This window comes from Hesperophylax consimilis, chromosome 9 (genome assembly GCF_061612785.1).
Source record: "Hesperophylax consimilis isolate HC1 chromosome 9, BYU_Hcon_1.0, whole genome shotgun sequence".
NCBI lineage: Eukaryota > Metazoa > Arthropoda > Insecta > Trichoptera > Limnephilidae > Hesperophylax > Hesperophylax consimilis.
In genome coordinates this window covers 24,689,404-24,707,093 of record NC_142844.1, presented here as the reverse complement: position 1 = coordinate 24,707,093, position 17,690 = coordinate 24,689,404, and the positions used below count along the sequence as shown (strand labels likewise).

Below are 17,690 nucleotides of genomic sequence, written 5' to 3'. Positions count from 1 at the left end.
TGATTTGAGTGGAACAAATACGCGCGTTCGTTGAAATTAGTATGTGTGTACCTAAAAGTCTCGATATCTGAAAAGAATTCTGCGCGCGTGATAAAAGACCGTAAAATATGTAAAAGTGCGAAAAATTTAAATAAAATGGGATGATGCATTGAAGCATTAGCCAGCAGGAATGATAAAATGTGACATGTTGAGGTTGCATCTTAAAAGCGGTTGAATGAGAGACAGAGTATCCGGTTTTGGTGGTTTCACCGTGTAATAGAAACTATCTGGCGCTCAATTTTCCATTGTGTATCACGTCGGGAGATACACTACAACTCTGTTACCATATATTGTTTAGTTTTTTATCATTCATTTCATTTCAGATGTACTATGTATGTACACCGGATTTCTTGTTTTGTTATCGAAGATGTAGGCGTTAATAGATTTAGGTAAATGAGGAGTGAATAAAGATTAGTAACGGCCTCTTTTGCAAAGTACAACTAAGGTTTAGGTTTAAGTGATCAACGTGTATTGATAAGGAGTTATGCGTATGTAAGTATGGAATTCTATTATACTTCAGACATGCCAGCAGAACTGAGGGGAGATTAAACTGAAGTGGTAGGTATGAATTCCCAACTCCTTCCCTATCCTGATTCTTTGAAAATTTTATGTTGTCATTAATATTGTCATTAATTATGTTGTCATTTCATGTTGTCATTTAAAATCTTGTCATTAGTTTTTGGTCACATGCTTGTGAAGAAATTAGTAAACAAAAATTGAAAGGGTTTATATCCTCAAGTGTCTGGAGAGGATTGGATCGCTTGGTTAAAATAAGAAGTGTTATGTTAGTCGAGGTGTTAGTATTCATCGTTGATTTTAATGTGTTTTATTGTCACTTTTATTGTTTTCATGTTATTTTATGTTGATAGGCTAAATGTTTTGACTTGAGTTTTGTTGTGGGTTTGAAAGAGCGTGTAGCGAAAAGGATTGTCGTTGAAAATGAGATATGATGAAAAAGAGAAGAAAAAAATGATGAGGATAAGTAATGATAAGAAATGTTAAATTTAGAATATTGAATTGTTTATAATTTAAGATTTACCATGTTTAGAGTTAAGAAGGTTGTCATATGGGAAAAAGGAAATAGAAAATTATGTTTGTAGGAAACCATAATTTTCTTTTGTAACGAAGGGGGTGTTGTGACGAATCAAATTTCGTCACAAATAAATTTGAACGTTAAACTAAGTATGTCCCGCAGTGTGCGCCCAAAGACAAAGAAAGTGTTGACAGACGGGGGTTGTAAAGAAAGAAGTGAGAAGTGCGGGGTAGGGCGACAGGTCCTACGAGCTCAAGAAAGAAAGGCAGTCAAGATCGAGGCGGGAGAGAGAGGAGATCGAGACAGGAGTGGTGGTGAAGTACGCGCTCCCCGCCCAGCGGTGTGATGCTGGGCGGCGGATGAAGAAGTTACAGTCGAGTTAGAGAAAGTGATTTTCAAGTGTTATCCTCCGCCCGGCGACGTAATGTTGGGCGGGAGACGAAGAAAGTGCGGTGATCAGACGCGGCCGGGAGGGCCTGAGCTGCAGAACTGCAGAAGCTGCCACCTAGGACTTCGGCCTTACAAGGCCAACGAACAGAACCAACTCAGTGAAAACAGTGTAGTAACCGTGAACAATGACAATGTGAATAGTGGAGAAGTAATCCGAACCATATGACCAGTGGCGGCCAGCTAATATGTGCTCCCGAGCGCCGAACAACCAACAAGATTTCCGACATGGCTAATCACAATACGAAACTCGGTTCGGTTATAATATCTCATTCAAAAGGTACCTACTTATTAAGCGCGCTTAACTTGCAGACCGACTTTGACTTGTGCCTATGTTCGTAGCAGTTCGTTTTCGATTGCGATCCAAAATTTAACTGCTTTGTCGCATATTCTGTGGAACAGTCGAAAGCGTGGGTCCATACCATTACATACTATTCTTTGCAAATAATACCATATCAAGAACGGCGTTCGGAGTTTTACCACCACATCAGAAGGAACGGTTTATTCAGTAGAAAGTTAAACTAAAACGCGTATGTTTGATATTATTGTCGATATCGTTGTTTAAATTTACCATCTGCTATTTTTCAGCGAATGTTACGCTTCTTCGATACAAGCATACAGGATAAAACTTGTCATTAAGAAATGAGTGATGGTCAGATTACTTATTATCAGTTCAGTCAGTACTCGCCGTTGCCAGGCATTGTCTCTTGAATTTAAAACTTTTCTTACTCTGAGAAAGTTTTGAAGTTTAATTGCAGGTTATATCGATCTTGTATATCAATTATTAATAAGGCATATCAATTGCATGTTATACTAATTTATGATTACTTTTGTGTTTGTTCAACGTATAAATTAAGAATGAGTTTGAATGTGGAATACATTAAGAATAATAGGTCGAGTTTTGAAAACAAAGTGATAATAAAAAATGCCGGTCCACCTAAAACCTGAACTGATAATAAAACAAGGTGCAAATCTGGATCGAAGAAGTTTACTCGATCATTTAACAAAACAATGTATAACAAAGCTTGTAGCTCTGTGCATGTGATCAATTGAATAGTTTATTTTGTTTTACGTGTTTAATTTACGATGTTGATTCAGTTTGGACAATCAGCGGTGTTACTGATGTAACTCACCTTTCTGAAAAAATCAAAAAACATAATTCTTATCATTTACATTTACAAAAAGTTTTGAGCTTAAAGGTTTTAGGAAAAGTTGATATCAGAATGCAATTGGATTCAGGCTACCGTGCCTAAGGTAAACACCATAATGAGCTATTTAATAAAAATCGATACAGGTCAAATTTCCCAGAACATGATTTCAATGTGACGCTTAAAACGTATGACTTCCTAAATAAAGTTCAGTACCTAAAAGGTAAACTCTGTGCAATTTACGCCCGCGACGACTTTTCAAAAGCTAACGGCGCTTTATCAATTTTACAACTTTTTTATAGTACTTGTTTATTAGAAGACTTTCCCGAGACTGTGAAATTACTAAAACTTTTGTGCACCATTCGTGACCTTTGGAATGACCTCAGTTGAAAGCTAAAGATGTTTCTCAACGTTAAAAAGAATAAAATCTTTTAACACGTTGAGCCAGGACAGACTGAACGCACTATCAGTGTTAAGCATTGATAGAGGTCTTTGCTAAACAAAATGAACAGAGAATAGAACTTCTTTATAAATAGGTATGTACCTTTATTTAATTTATTTTATGACTTAATGTTGTAATCCGGTGAACCCCCACATATTTTGACCACCGGCCGCCACTGCATATGACAACTAGTTAAGTTATAGATGTAAGTAGATCTAAGTATAATTTAGATTTAGTATTAACCCTTGAAAAACCCTATTAAAATCAAGACTTATAATTATTAGATGTTCATAATTAAATTCACCTCCCTAATCCCCACCCAAGCAACCCGAATTGGTGAGAAGGCAGAGTATACTGCTGAAGAGGTAAGTATAAAACAGCAATATATTTAGGTATGATTCTGAGCTAGATACCGGAGGAGATGATAACATCATTTTGTCACAACATCATAATATGTATTTATAGTTGTAATGTGCAAACTTTCTTAGATAATGATTAATATTATTATTATTTGAAAGCTGCCGTTTTCGGGTACTTCAGTTGTGTTTGCAGATGACACTGTTTTGGTATTTGCTGGTGATGCGTGGGATAAAACTTATGCTAAGTGAGAGGCGGGATTGAGTGCAGTCAAAATTTAGCTTGATCAACACCTTTTAACCTTAAACATAACCAAAACAAAATATATTACTTTTAGCATTTCCTCTGTAAATCAGCCATCTTCGGAAAGTGTAGACATTATCAGATATCTCGGCTTGATAATTGGCCATCTAAAATGGAACAATCAAAATAATAAATATTCTATGTAAACCATCTATGTATGTGTTATGTACTTAACTTATTTGATTGAATATAATTGTAAAGCTGCTCATCTCGACGCAGGAATTCCCTGGTAAGATGAGCAGCGGAGGAATTTTTAATTCTTATCTTACACCAATGTAAGTCTATATCCCTGTCTAGAATAATGCGATGTCAAAGCGCATGAATAGTCTCATGCGCTTTGACATCCCATTATTCTAGATAGGGATATAAACTTACATTGGTCCGGTTTTATTCCTCATTTTCATCAACGATATGACAAATTGCTTCGACGATGTCGAGGTATTGCTTTTCGCTAGTGACATCACAACACAATACTCGACACAGTATGTATAAGCGCAACTACATTGTCCAATTTCCGGTACAGCGGTTTCACACATGGGAAACTAATACATGGGTGATACTGACATGTTTTACCTTTGGTACTTGTTTTTTTTTATAATTTATTCTTTATAATTAACTTAACTTTACATTAAACCTTACACTTTACACCTTTAAGAAAGTGCGGTGATCAGACGCGGCCGGGAGGGCCTGAGCTGCAGAACTGCAGAAGCTGCCACCTAGGACTTCGGCCTTACAAGGCCAACGAACAGAACCAACTCAGTGAAAACAGTGTAGTAACCGTGAACAATGACAATGTGAATAGTGGAGAAGTAATCCGAACCATATGACAACTAGTTAAGTTATAGATGTAAGTAGATCTAAGTATAATTTAGATTTAGTATTAACCCTTGAAAAACCCTATTAAAATCAAGACTTATAATTATTAGATGTTCATAATTAAATTCACCTCCCTAATCCCCACCCAAGCAACCCGAATTGGTGAGAAGGCAGAGTATACTGCTGAAGAGGTAAGTATAAAACAGCAATATATTTAGGTATGATTCTGAGCTAGATACCGGAGGAGATGATAACATCATTTTGTCACAACATCATAATATGTATTTATAGTTGTAATGTGCAAACTTTCTTAGATAATGATTAATATTATTATTATTTGAAAGCTGCCGTTTTCGGGTACTTCAGTTGTGTTTGCAGATGACACTGTTTTGGTATTTGCTGGTGATGCGTGGGATAAAACTTATGCTAAGTGAGAGGCGGGATTGAGTGCAGTCAAAATTTAGCTTGATCAACACCTTTTAACCTTAAACATAACCAAAACAAAATATATTACTTTTAGCATTTCCTCTGTAAATCAGCCATCTTCGGAAAGTGTAGACATTATCAGATATCTCGGCTTGATAATTGGCCATCTAAAATGGAACAATCAAAATAATAAATATTCTATGTAAACCATCTATGTATGTGTTATGTACTTAACTTATTTGATTGAATATAATTGTAAAGCTGCTCATCTCGACGCAGGAATTCCCTGGTAAGATGAGCAGCGGAGGAATTTTTAATTCTTATCTTACACCAATGTAAGTCTATATCCCTGTCTAGAATAATGCGATGTCAAAGCGCATGAATAGTCTCATGCGCTTTGACATCCCATTATTCTAGATAGGGATATAAACTTACATTGGTCCGGTTTTATTCCTCATTTTCATCAACGATATGACAAATTGCTTCGACGATGTCGAGGTATTGCTTTTCGCTAGTGACATCACAACACAATACTCGACACAGTATGTATAAGCGCAACTACATTGTCCAATTTCCGGTACAGCGGTTTCACACATGGGAAACTAATACATGGGTGATACTGACATGTTTTACCTTTGGTACTTGTTTTTTTTTATAATTTATTCTTTATAATTAACTTAACTTTACATTAAACCTTACACTTTACACCGTAACCTTTACTTATACTTTACGCTTTATACATAACTTTATATTTTATCTATAAACTTTATATACTGTATATTTTGTATATTTTTTTTGGTAAACTTAATGTTTAAAACAAGTTTTTTTTTAATATTTTGTATATTTTGTACCTTGTAGCTTTAAGTACTTTACTTCCTTATACTTTAAACTATATTTTTATATTTATGTTTATGGCACATGTCGTGCCGTTTGTATTTCAATAAATAAATAAATGTTTTATGTTAGCTTAGTGAATTTCGTGGGTTATATTATAGACCTTCTTTGTAAATCTGACTGATCATAAATTTTTTGTCTCTTGCAATTTTATTTTTATTATTTCTTTCTCATGTTCAAAATTAATTCTCATTTTAAAATTTGAGTACCCCGTAACAAGCCCCGAAGGCATTAAATTATTGTATAAATATATCATATACAAATTGATTTTTTGTTTTTACAGGAAGCATTAATGTGAAAAATGTTTCAAACAAGGCAGAACTAGAAAAACAAGAAGAATATGGTGGGGGGATTCCATGTATGGAAATTGAAATTGACCTGCCAGATATTAAAAAGGAATGCTTAGGTCACTTTGATAGAATTACCCAGACAACAGGTAAAACCGATTTTCTCTGTTACAATGAAGAATTTGTTTTTTATTTATTTAAACGTTATATGATTTAACTTTGTTTACACTAAAAACGTTATATTCCTAATCTTTTTCTGATTTATTAACAGAACTGAAGATGCAACCCGTAAAAAAACGATTCCCCTGTTCCCATTGTAACTACTCCTGCTTTTACAAGTCAAACTTAGGACTTCACTTGCGCACCCATACTGGAGAAAAACCCTTTTCTTGTGCCCATTGCAGTTATTCATGTTCTCAAAAGCGATCTTTGAACTTACACATGATGACTCACAGTGGAGAAAAACCTTTTTGGTGCTCTGACTGTAGTTATTCATGTTATGAAAAGAGTAAATTGACGAAACACATGATGACTCATAGTGGAGAAAAACCGTTTTCATGCTCTGACTGTAATAAATCATTTTCTCAAAAAGGTTATTTAACGGTACACAAGATGACTCACAGTGCAGAAAAACCTTTTTCATGCTCTGACTGTAGTTATTCATGTTTTGTAAAAGGTAATTTGACGAGACACATGATGACTCACAGTGGAGAAAAACCTTTTTCATGCTCTGACTGTAGTTATTCATGTTTTGTAAAAGGTAGTTTGACGAGACACATGATGACTCATAGTGAAGAAAAACCTTTTTCATGCCCTGACTGTAGTTATTCATGTTGTTTAAAGAGTAATTTGACGAGCCACATGATGACTCACAGTGGAGAAAAACCTTTTTCATGTTCCGACTGCAAAAAATCATTTTCTCGGAAGGGAATTTTGAAGAACCACATGCTGACTCACAGTGGAGAAAAAGCTTTTGCTTGTGTCGACTGTAGTTATTCATGTTATGAAAAGAGTAAATTGACGAAACACATGATGACTCATAGTGGAGAAAAACCGTTTTCATGCTCTAACTGTAATAAATCATTTTCTCAAAAAAGTTATTTAACGGTACACAAGATGACTCACAGTGGAGAAAAACCTTTTTCATGCTCTGACTGTAGTTATTCATGTTCTGTAAAGAGAAGTTTGACGAGACACATGATGACTCATAGTAGAGAAAAACCTTTTTCATGCTCTGACTGTAATTATTTGTGTTCTCAAAAGCGATCTCTGAACTTACACATGATGACTCACAGTGGAGAAAAACCTTTTTGGTGCTCTGACTGTAGTTATTCATGTTATGAAAAGAGTAAATTGACGAAACACATGATGACTCATAGTGGAGAAAAACCGTTTTCATGCTCTGACTGTAATAAATCATTTTCTCAAAAAAGTAATTTAACGGTACACAAGATGACTCACAGTGAAGAAAAACCTTTTTCATGCTCTGACTGTAGTTATTCATGTTTTGTAAAAGGTAGTTTGACGAGACACATGATGACTCATAGTGAAGAAAAACCTTTTTCATGTTCCGACTGCAAAAAATCATTTTCTCGGAAGGGAATTTTAACGAACCACATTCTGACTCATAGTGGAGAAAAGCCTTTTTCATGTTCCGACTGCAAAAAATCATTTTCTCGGAAGGGAATTTTGAAGAACCACATACTGACTCATAGTGGAGAAAAAGCTTTCGCTTGTGTTGACTGTACATATTCATGTTTTCGAAAGGCAGACAGACTCACAGTGGAGGAAAAGCTTTTGTTTGTGTCGACTGTACATATACACGTTCTTGAAAGGCAGGCTTGGAGAGACACATGGTGACTCACAGTGGAGAAAAAGCTTTTTCTTGTGTTGAATGTACATATTCATATTCTAGAAAGGAAGTTTTGAAGAGGCATATTCTGACTCACAGTGGAGAAAAGCCCTTTTCATGTTCCGACTACAAAAAATTATTTGCTCGAAAGGACAATTTAACGTAGCATATGCTGACTCATATTTAAGAAAAACCTTTTGCTTGTTTTTTGTGCCTCCCGTTGTGCAAAAAATCTTTTTTTTTCAAAATGAACATTTAACGAACCACAAGCTGACTCTAATGGAGAAAAGCTATTTTCATGTTCTGACTGCAAAAAATCATTTTCCCAAAAGAGATATTTAATGCACCACATGGTAACTCATCGAGAAGAGAAGCCTTTTTCATCTTCCGATTGCAAAAAATAATTTACTCGAGAGGCACATTTGCTGTACCACATGCTGACTCACAGTGGAGAAAAATCGTTTGCATGTTCCGCATGACCTAAAGGTCATCAGTACATTATCGTTATATACTTATTTAATTGCTGCCCTACTGTAAGAGCAGATTGAAGGATTATAACACTAGTTGTGTACAAAATTATGAAATAAGTTACACGAAAACAAAATACTTGAATTAAAAATGTTATACAATTTTACGCATAAGCTCTCAAACCACGAAAAACATTCAATAATTATATCATATTATGTTGATTTATTTCTCCATCATTTATAAATAGCAATTATTTGAGGATATAGTTGATATTTCTATGTCAAGTATATCCTCATTTATATGTCAATGATAAAGCAAAGTAAAATCATTTCTTTAACAGGATCATAACGACAAAAATCCATTAGGTAGGTTCTTAATTATATATTTTACATATGTTCAAAATGTAAGTCAAAATATCAATGTAAAAGTTGTGGACCACTTTCGTTGTTCCACGTTTTCTACAAGAAGAGCAAAACAAGTCTTCGTTATTGTATTTACCTATGTAATTCATTTCTCTGTAGTAATCTATTTACAATATATTTATTGTTTTTGTGTTTATTTCGTAGAACTCCATTTTATTTTTAATATTTTTTTTATTAAAATAAAATTTTATAATATAATTATTAAGTTCTGCAAGTATCTTTTGATTTTTGATAGTGTTACAGATGTTTCGGCTTTGAAGGCCATTTTCAAACTGTGGTTTTAACCACGTTTAGACGACTTATTTATATGATTCTATTTTACCCGCTCCCAAATTAAAATGATTTATTACCAGTTAAACCTATTTACTGATAAAATAATTGTGACAATAGATTTCATATTCTGTCTGGGTATTTTGAAGTCTGTTTTCCCCACATTAATGTTATTTTAAATGTTTAATAATGATGTAGCAGTTATTAATTTATTAAAATGTGTTAAAATAGAATCATATAAATAAGTCGTCTAAACGTGGCTAAAACCACAGTTTGAAATTGGCCTTGAAAGCTGAAACAGCTGTAACAACAACAAAAACTATTTACAATACATTGAAAAATGGAGACTTTACGTGATGTGGTAATGTATAAAGCTATAATAATTACTGATACTCTAGTGTAGACATACAGTAAACCATTATTATTAAATAAATGCTTTTCAGAACTAAAGGGAAATTAAACTAGAATACGAAGATGGAATGATCCCAACATCCTTTGTAAATGAACCTTCCATTCTTGAAAGCTAACATTATTATTATTACGTTAATTTGAATGCACTGTGTAATGTAATTAATTTATACTTGTTTATGTAAAAGCCCAACAGGCGTAAATTAATTAATAAATAAATAATTTCTGGCAATTTCATTTCATGTTATAATTACTTGTAAAGATGTAACTTGTTTTATGGGTGCTGTAAATGTTTGCAAATAAAAAGGTTGCAATTATTTTGGTTTACGTATTGTCTTGGAAAACTACCGAAACATCCAACACGCCATTTTCCCGCAGGGGTGGGAAGAGAGGATAGACTGCCGAACAAATCCCTCTCGGGAGAAACTCACTTTCATCGACATGCACTCTTGCAAATTGTGGTGTTCCTTGAAGAGATTTGATATATAATAATAGTGTGCTGCGACTTGCTTACTCCCTGCTCACCTCCTTTGTCTTGAGTCTATACCCCTCTGATGTTGCCGTCAATATTTATTAATTTATTTGAGGAACATAAACAGTCTTAGTAATACAATATATAAGAGGATAACAAAAAAACAGACCAATTATTAATGTTCACAGATAGATATTCAGAAACATATAACTAACCTGTAAACTAGAATATTTAATAAAAATAGAAAAAAAAAACAGAATAAAGCAGCAAATAAGAAAAATAATAATACGAATGTAAATTCAACAAACGATAAACCTATAATATGCCTACAATAAACAGCAATAAAATAAATGTGATTATAACTATACTTAAATAGACTTGGGTTAGAACGGGAAAGGGGAGGAGAGGGATAAGGAAAAGTTGCCACGCAAGTAATATTAAAATATTAGGTACAATCAATTTAACAGTCGTGAATATGAGTTAGAATGTGATACAATGAAATTCTGTAGTGATAGTAACTAGCAGTGAATATGTCAGCACGAGTGTCTATATTTGCAAATTTATTATTATAGTAGTTACATGTCCTTTGCATAAATTCATTTTGATTGGAATTGGTATTGCATCTATCAATGTAGAAAAGGGTATTTTGTCTGCTGTATCGAATTGGCGCATGGAAATTTATTTTGTTCAGCAACTCCGGGCAGTCAACTTTAGAGTTAATAATTTTATACAAGAGCATCTGATCAGCGACAATCCTCCTGTTGAGTAGTTTCGTTATTCGAAAATGTTTCTCGATTTCGTCGTAAGAGTTGTACCTATATGTTAAATGATTTAAAATTGAGGAATTTGAGAAATCGTTCCTGAACTCTTTCTAACCTGTTAACATAAACAATATAGCGCGGGTTCCAAACCGGTGAACAGTACTCTAGGTGAGAACGAAAATGTGAATTGTAGAGAGTCAGATATGTCTTAGTATTTTTGAAAAATTTGCATGTTCTCAGTACAAAACCTAGACTTTTTGATGCTTTGGTGACAATGTTATCAACGTGTTTACCAAAGGTAAGTTTAGAGTCCAAGAAAACCCCGAGATCACGCACATAGTCTTTATTTGTTAAAATCGATCCAGAAATGGTGTAATCATGCAGTATTTTCACACGGTTACGTGTGAATGTGACTTTGCAACATTTAGAAATATTGATAAAAACCTTATTTCTGAGACAGTAATCCGTCAGTCGATCAAGATCTGCTTGTAAAAGCGCAGAACAGTCCGGGGAGCTTTTAGGAAGGTATATCTTCATATCGTCAGCAAATAGTAAAATTTGAGCGTTGTGAAAACATGTCGTAATATCATTAATATAGATAGAGAAAAGCAAAGGACCCAAAATGGATTCCTGAGGTACACCGGAAGTAACGGTTTTCCAGACGGAGGAAAATCCACCCACTGTCACAGCCTGGGACCTGTTTGTTACGTATGAGGATAACCAACGAAGGAGATCTCCATAAATACCATGATTAGCAAGTTTTCTAAGCAGAATGTTGTGGTTGATCTTGTCAAAAGCCTTGCTATAGTCGGTATAGATTGTATCATCATGGAGGCAGACAAGAAGTTTGTAAAAGTTATAAGATTAGTAGCAACAGAGCGACCTGCAAAGAATCCATGCTGAAATTCGTTGATCGAATTCTTTACCACAGGGAATAAATGGTCATAGACTATGTTTTCGAACACCTTTGAAAAAATGCAAAGCTTGGAAATGGGTCTATAATTATCTGCTTCACACTTAGTTCCCGATTTATGAATTGGTGTGATGTAGGCTCTTTTCCATATATCTGGAAATGTACCAGTCTTGATCGATATATTAAACAGTATTGATAGCGGGAGTGACAAATGATTTGCGCACTCGGTAATGAACAGTGGTGGGATACCATCCGGCCCAGCTCCCTTGCTAGAATCGAGCCGTTTTAAATTTTATCGAGGTCAGCATCGATAAAAACTGATACCATCGCACAAACCTGCTTAACTACAGAGTCATCGCAGGAAATCCCCAGAGGGTCAGCCGGTTCGTAGACAGAATGAAAATAATCAGCAAATAAATCACAGACTGCCTGTCCACCCTCGGCTGTTACATCCTTAAGATACGCTAGGAATAGATGCTGATAGTTTTTTTGATTTAACATATGACCAGAATGCCTTGGGATCTTTGGCGATATTCTCTTCAGCATTATTAATAAAGTCTTCGTGACACTTCTTTGCCATTTTTTTCTGTCTGGTAGCGTAGCTTTGAAAAAGTAATGTAATCGGAAGGGTTCTTGTAGGTTGTATATAGTCTGTGAAATTTCTGCTTTTCACGAATAAGTTTTATTAATGATGAGTAGGATCCGGAATCGCGGTGGCTTTTTGAAGAATTCCAGGGACGCTCATTATTAAAGGCAAAACAATTAAATTATCGTTATTCAACGGGTTAAATTCGTTTTAAACATACTGTTCTTTTGCAGCTGCATGTAGTATACATACTAGAGGCTTGGTCTGAACAAATTCTCAATTTTACATTATTTTTTAAAGAAATTAATTTTCATACGGGGAATATTATTATTTATTGGATAATTTGTATAGCGCCGCTTTTGTGAGAGGGGCGCTTTACAGTTGATGCAGGTATTACAGAAAATATAAATATTACAAAAATAGAGTGAAGTTAAGTTAAGTAAAATGAAGTATAGGAACAGGTGACACGAAAATAGACGATGGAGACTCTGCAGCAAGAATCCTAGGTGGTGAAGAAACTGAAACATTCCACTTGAAGTGAAATAACACAGAAGTGCGCTATATAAATGTCATGTTATTATTCTTATTCCCTTTCCCTTCCCTTCTCGCCCTGCTTGTTTCGACACTAATCGCGCGCAACACTAAAATTTAACAAAGTTTCATCACAATAGGATGAATGATATAGAAAAAGAGAATTTTGATCAAAATTTCATAACGCAGAGCTCACCATTATTTACAGAAACCTTTCCTAGCATCCACACAACTGGCCAAAGTTTCATTGCTATAGGAAGAATGGTATAGGAAAAAAATTATACACACTTAATAACGCCAGAGCTCACTTTTATGTATAGAAACCTTCCCAGGCGTGTGCACAACAACTTGCACAACAACTCGCCAAAGTTTTATCGCAATCAGATGAATAGTATACGAAATAAGGGAATTTTATACAAATTTCAAAACACCAGAGCTCACCATTATATATAGAAACCTTCTCTTGCATTCACACAATAACTCACCAAAGTTTCTTTGCAATCGGATAGGAAACAATGGATTTTATGCACAAATTTTATGTTGCCAGAACTCACTTTTAGGTACATAGAAACCTTTCCAGGTGTGTGAACAACAAATTGCCAAAGTTCAGACATCCAAACATACATTTATTTTTATATATATTGAAAATATGAAATCAAGGTTAAAATTAAATTTAAATAATATTAATAAAAGACAATACAGTTTCCTTGTTGGTATCACTATGTAAGCCAGTACTGTGATTCAACTACGGTATACAAAATTTGAGTTTATGTGGAAAGGTTTATATCAATCACACTAAAATAATATTATGTGACGTACTGCTCTTTGTCCTTTTTGTGATAAAAATGACTTTACTTGACTTGTTAACTGAAGCTTGGCCCAGGAAATATGAAATCCGATACTTTTGTTTATCGTACCACGTTGGCAATCGATAATAATAATTTCGTCTTTTTCTATTCAATGAACAAAATATGAGAAAGAAAAGAGACAATAGGTAATGGTAAATCGGTATGTCTTACTTTAAAACAAATATTTTTAAACGACAAGCAGATAGGAAATATTTCATTTTTTAGAAGTTAGTTACGAATTAGTATTCATCAATCATCACCATGGCCGCGTTTATAGTACCTTCAATTAATCTAATAAATAAGTGGATAAAACCCCATCCTGAGCTAAAATTTGATCGTGGGGTGATTTATTGTGACGTGTGTGATATTTCTTTAAAACAATTAAAAAAATATACAGTAACTAAGCACGTTTCAAGCAGAAATCATTTGATAATGAAGACAAATGATAAGTGTAAAACAGATTTCTATTTTGATTTAGCTATGTTTTTAATATGTTCTAACATTCCATGGACAAAACTAGACAATTTTAATTTCCGTCTTTTTTTTCGAAATATTTGTGTTGTAAATGTTCGACTATGGATCTTCCGAGTGAATCTACTCTCCGAAAAGTGTATTTAAATAAAGTGTTTTGTAGTGAAATTAACGATATCAGAAAAAAAATAGGACATTCATATAATATATGGGCGACAGTTGATGAAACGACCGATAAGTTTGGACGCAATATAGCTAATCTGGCCTGCGATTCTGGAGTTAAACGATCAATCGTTTTCGTATGCGCCGTCTTCGAGTGAAAAACTACTAGTCGCCGCGACTAACTTTTTCGAATGTTTCAATTTTACGTATTCTTGAGCGTCGAACGGTCGAAGTTGGTAGAAGAGATGATTATATTGGCACCCCTGTGAATATTGTCTATGTTCCTGATGTTTTTGGGATTTCTATGGTGTGACTGTCAAACAGACAACAGTTATTCGTTATTCAAAACAGAAATGGCTGCGGGACATATTACAAATTGCCAAAAGCAACTCTTAATTAAGCTTGTAAGCTCCGATAAAGACTTAGTAAGTGGTAAATTTTCACCCACTTTTACATTTGCGGAATCCGCGCGGTAAAACAAAAATTGACAGCTAGACTAGATTTCGACAGCCAATTCCATAGAAACGCCAACAACCTACCACTCGCTGCCCTGTTTCTACTGGTTGCACCCAGTAGATGTTGTGTGGAATGACTTTTGACGTTTGGCGTCAAAGTATGTACCTTCGACCAATTTCGGGAATAGCAACGACGACCAACGTACGTACTTTCGACGGCGATTACGAGCGCCCTCGATTCAGGAATAGGGCCCCTGGTCGTAAAACCACTAGGAGACATTGTAACTCGGTCATATTTGATTGCTAGCAAGGTTTTACCAAAAACCAATGCCGAAACCATAAAGGATTTTGTAAAAAACAGTTTAATTTTTTTGTGGCAGGAATCTGCAGTTAATAACTTCGAAAAACTTTTAATTTTAACAACAGACTCTGCCCCTTATATGCTAAAAGCCGGACGCGAACTTAAAGATGTGTTTCCCAATATGATACACTTTACCTGTTTGGCTCATTCACTAAATCTAATCGCTTCAACTGTTCGGGATAAATATAAAAAAGTGGATGATCTTATTTCCTGTGTTAAAAAAATATTTTTGAAAGCACCAACAAGAGTAGACATATTTAAAACCATGATTCCAGATATTGCACTACCACCAGAGCCGATATTAACGCGTTGGGGAACTTGGCTCAAAGCTGCTGTTTACTATGGTCAACATTTCGAAAAAATAAAAAGTGTCGTTTCAATTTTAAATGAAAAGGACGCTGTGGCAATAGCCAAAGCTAAATTATTGTTTGAAGATGCGAGCATTAAGGGTGACCTAATTTTTATAATGGAATATTTCGGAACAATTCCAAATGCTATTAAAAAACTCGAGGATCCTAAGCTTACTATCGTCGAATCGTTCGAAATTATAGATGAAATAAGGACTCTTTTATCGTGGAGCAATGAAGAGTGGGCAGAAAAAAGATTCGATGCCATATTAAATAGAAACCCTGGCTACGATAAATTACGGAGCATTAGTGAAAATTTAAATGTTACCATCGATTCAACACAAATCTATAAATTTGCTCCGCTGACATCTGTCGATGTTGAACGATCATTTTCTATATATAAGTGGATTTTTGAAAATAGGTATAATTTATCACCAGAAAATATGGAACGGATTCTTATACTGTATTATAAAAATAATGTTGACGTCAAAATGAATTGATCCTGCATCATGTACAATGTACATTCTGTTCGAATTCACAACAGGTAAGCATTAAATAAAGATATTATTAATAAGAGGTGTGAAAGTTATTTCTAATAGGCTTCTCCGAGAAAACTTTTCAATGTTGACAACATACTTGACTCCTGGCATACTAAAACTGGAAAGCGGTCTATAAATAAGTGTTTCATAAGTAGGTAATTATTTTTCCCTTGAGTACAGCACTGGTAAAGCCACCGCGATTCCGGATCCTAATGATGAGCTATACTACGGGGGGTAGGAATATTTACCAGTACGCCTCATAACCTTATCAGCGATCAAATTATTAATAATATTGTATAAATGCGATACTGCAGGATTGACGGAATCGGTAAGGTTGAGTGCGTTCCAATCTTCTTGTGCCAGGCTATATCTTGTCATCATAATTAGGCTTGTGGAAGGAGGGCCGTTTAATTGAGTTTTCCTTTATGACCGGGGGTTCAACGAACTCAGCAGTGATAATGATGGATTTATGATGAGCATCCTCAGGAACCAACGGATCGTTCGCGGGAGCTACGCGTACCGAAAAATTACAGAGAACGAGATCAAGAATTCTTCCTAATGTATGTTGAATACCATTATATTGGTGGAGGTTACAGTAATTAATATTGTCGATAAATGTTGAGCTTATTATAGAAGTGTAGTTGCTAGGAATCAGGTTAACCTCACCCACAGGAAGAGTCCAGGTAATATCGGGTAGGTTAAAGTCTCCCATGATAAGAAACTTGCCGTCTGGTTGATTCAAAAGCTTAATACCTAGATCATTAATTAATGAACATTAATATGAAAGAACATGCGGTAAGGAAATATCTCTGGTTTAAGGAACGGACGGTTGAACAGCTGAACCTTCCGACGTGGTGCTACTTGGATGAAATCGGAAAGCAATTTAGGTTTTTACTATTACATAACGCAAACTGATATCTCTGTTTTTAGATACAGTAATTGAATAAGAGATTAAACTACACACATGAATATGACAACTTAGACAAGTAAAGTAGTTTACAGAAAATATAGATTAGCATACAAGCAATACCTACAAGTATGATACAATATATGGATTTGGAGTTTCAAACGCAGGATGCTGTGTGGAGGGTCTGTTTGAGGAGAGGAAGGAGTGAACACGGGAGGCAACTATAGAACGCATCGTAGAAGCAAATGTGTACATATGTGTTTTCCGACTGCACCATGTTCATCGAAACATCTTCCATTGTAATACTGGTAGAATAAGGGTCAGCACACCTACCTGACATATCTGCAGCACGTTACAAAGTGGAAGATACTCTCAGTATCACCCTGGTGTAAGATCTTCATAGCAAAGTTCCATTCACTCTACCTTCTAAAAGAACATAGGTTACCACACCAACGAATTACATTAACCTTTACATATCTTAAATCAAAAAAATACACAACGTTAAATGAAAGATTATTGTACGATAAAGCCACGAAGATCTTGTTTACTATGTGGAAAAATCATAGGGACTCGTTGATGTTCAGACAATAGGAGTTAGGAGCTTTAAACCCACGAAGGGTTATTTCCCATTAACAGCAATGGGTAGGCTCAGTTAATGGTCCGTTTTCTGAGTGATTCCAAAATATCCAAGAGATGTTGTTTACCGGTCCTCCTGCCACCTATTC

At 34.9% G+C, this 17,690-nt stretch overlaps 1 protein-coding gene across 1 annotated transcript in view; it reads left to right on the top strand.

Annotated features, from left to right (window-relative positions):
- The window catches only part of Parg (Poly(ADP-ribose) glycohydrolase), a 60,523-nt gene that overhangs the window by 9,334 nt on the left and 33,499 nt on the right, over positions 1–17,690 (top strand). The window contains exon 3 of the mRNA XM_089635796.1: positions 6,189–6,341. Coding sequence (XP_089491922.1) covers positions 6,189–6,341 — 153 coding nt within the window. The remainder of the gene's footprint in view (positions 1–6,188; positions 6,342–17,690) is intronic.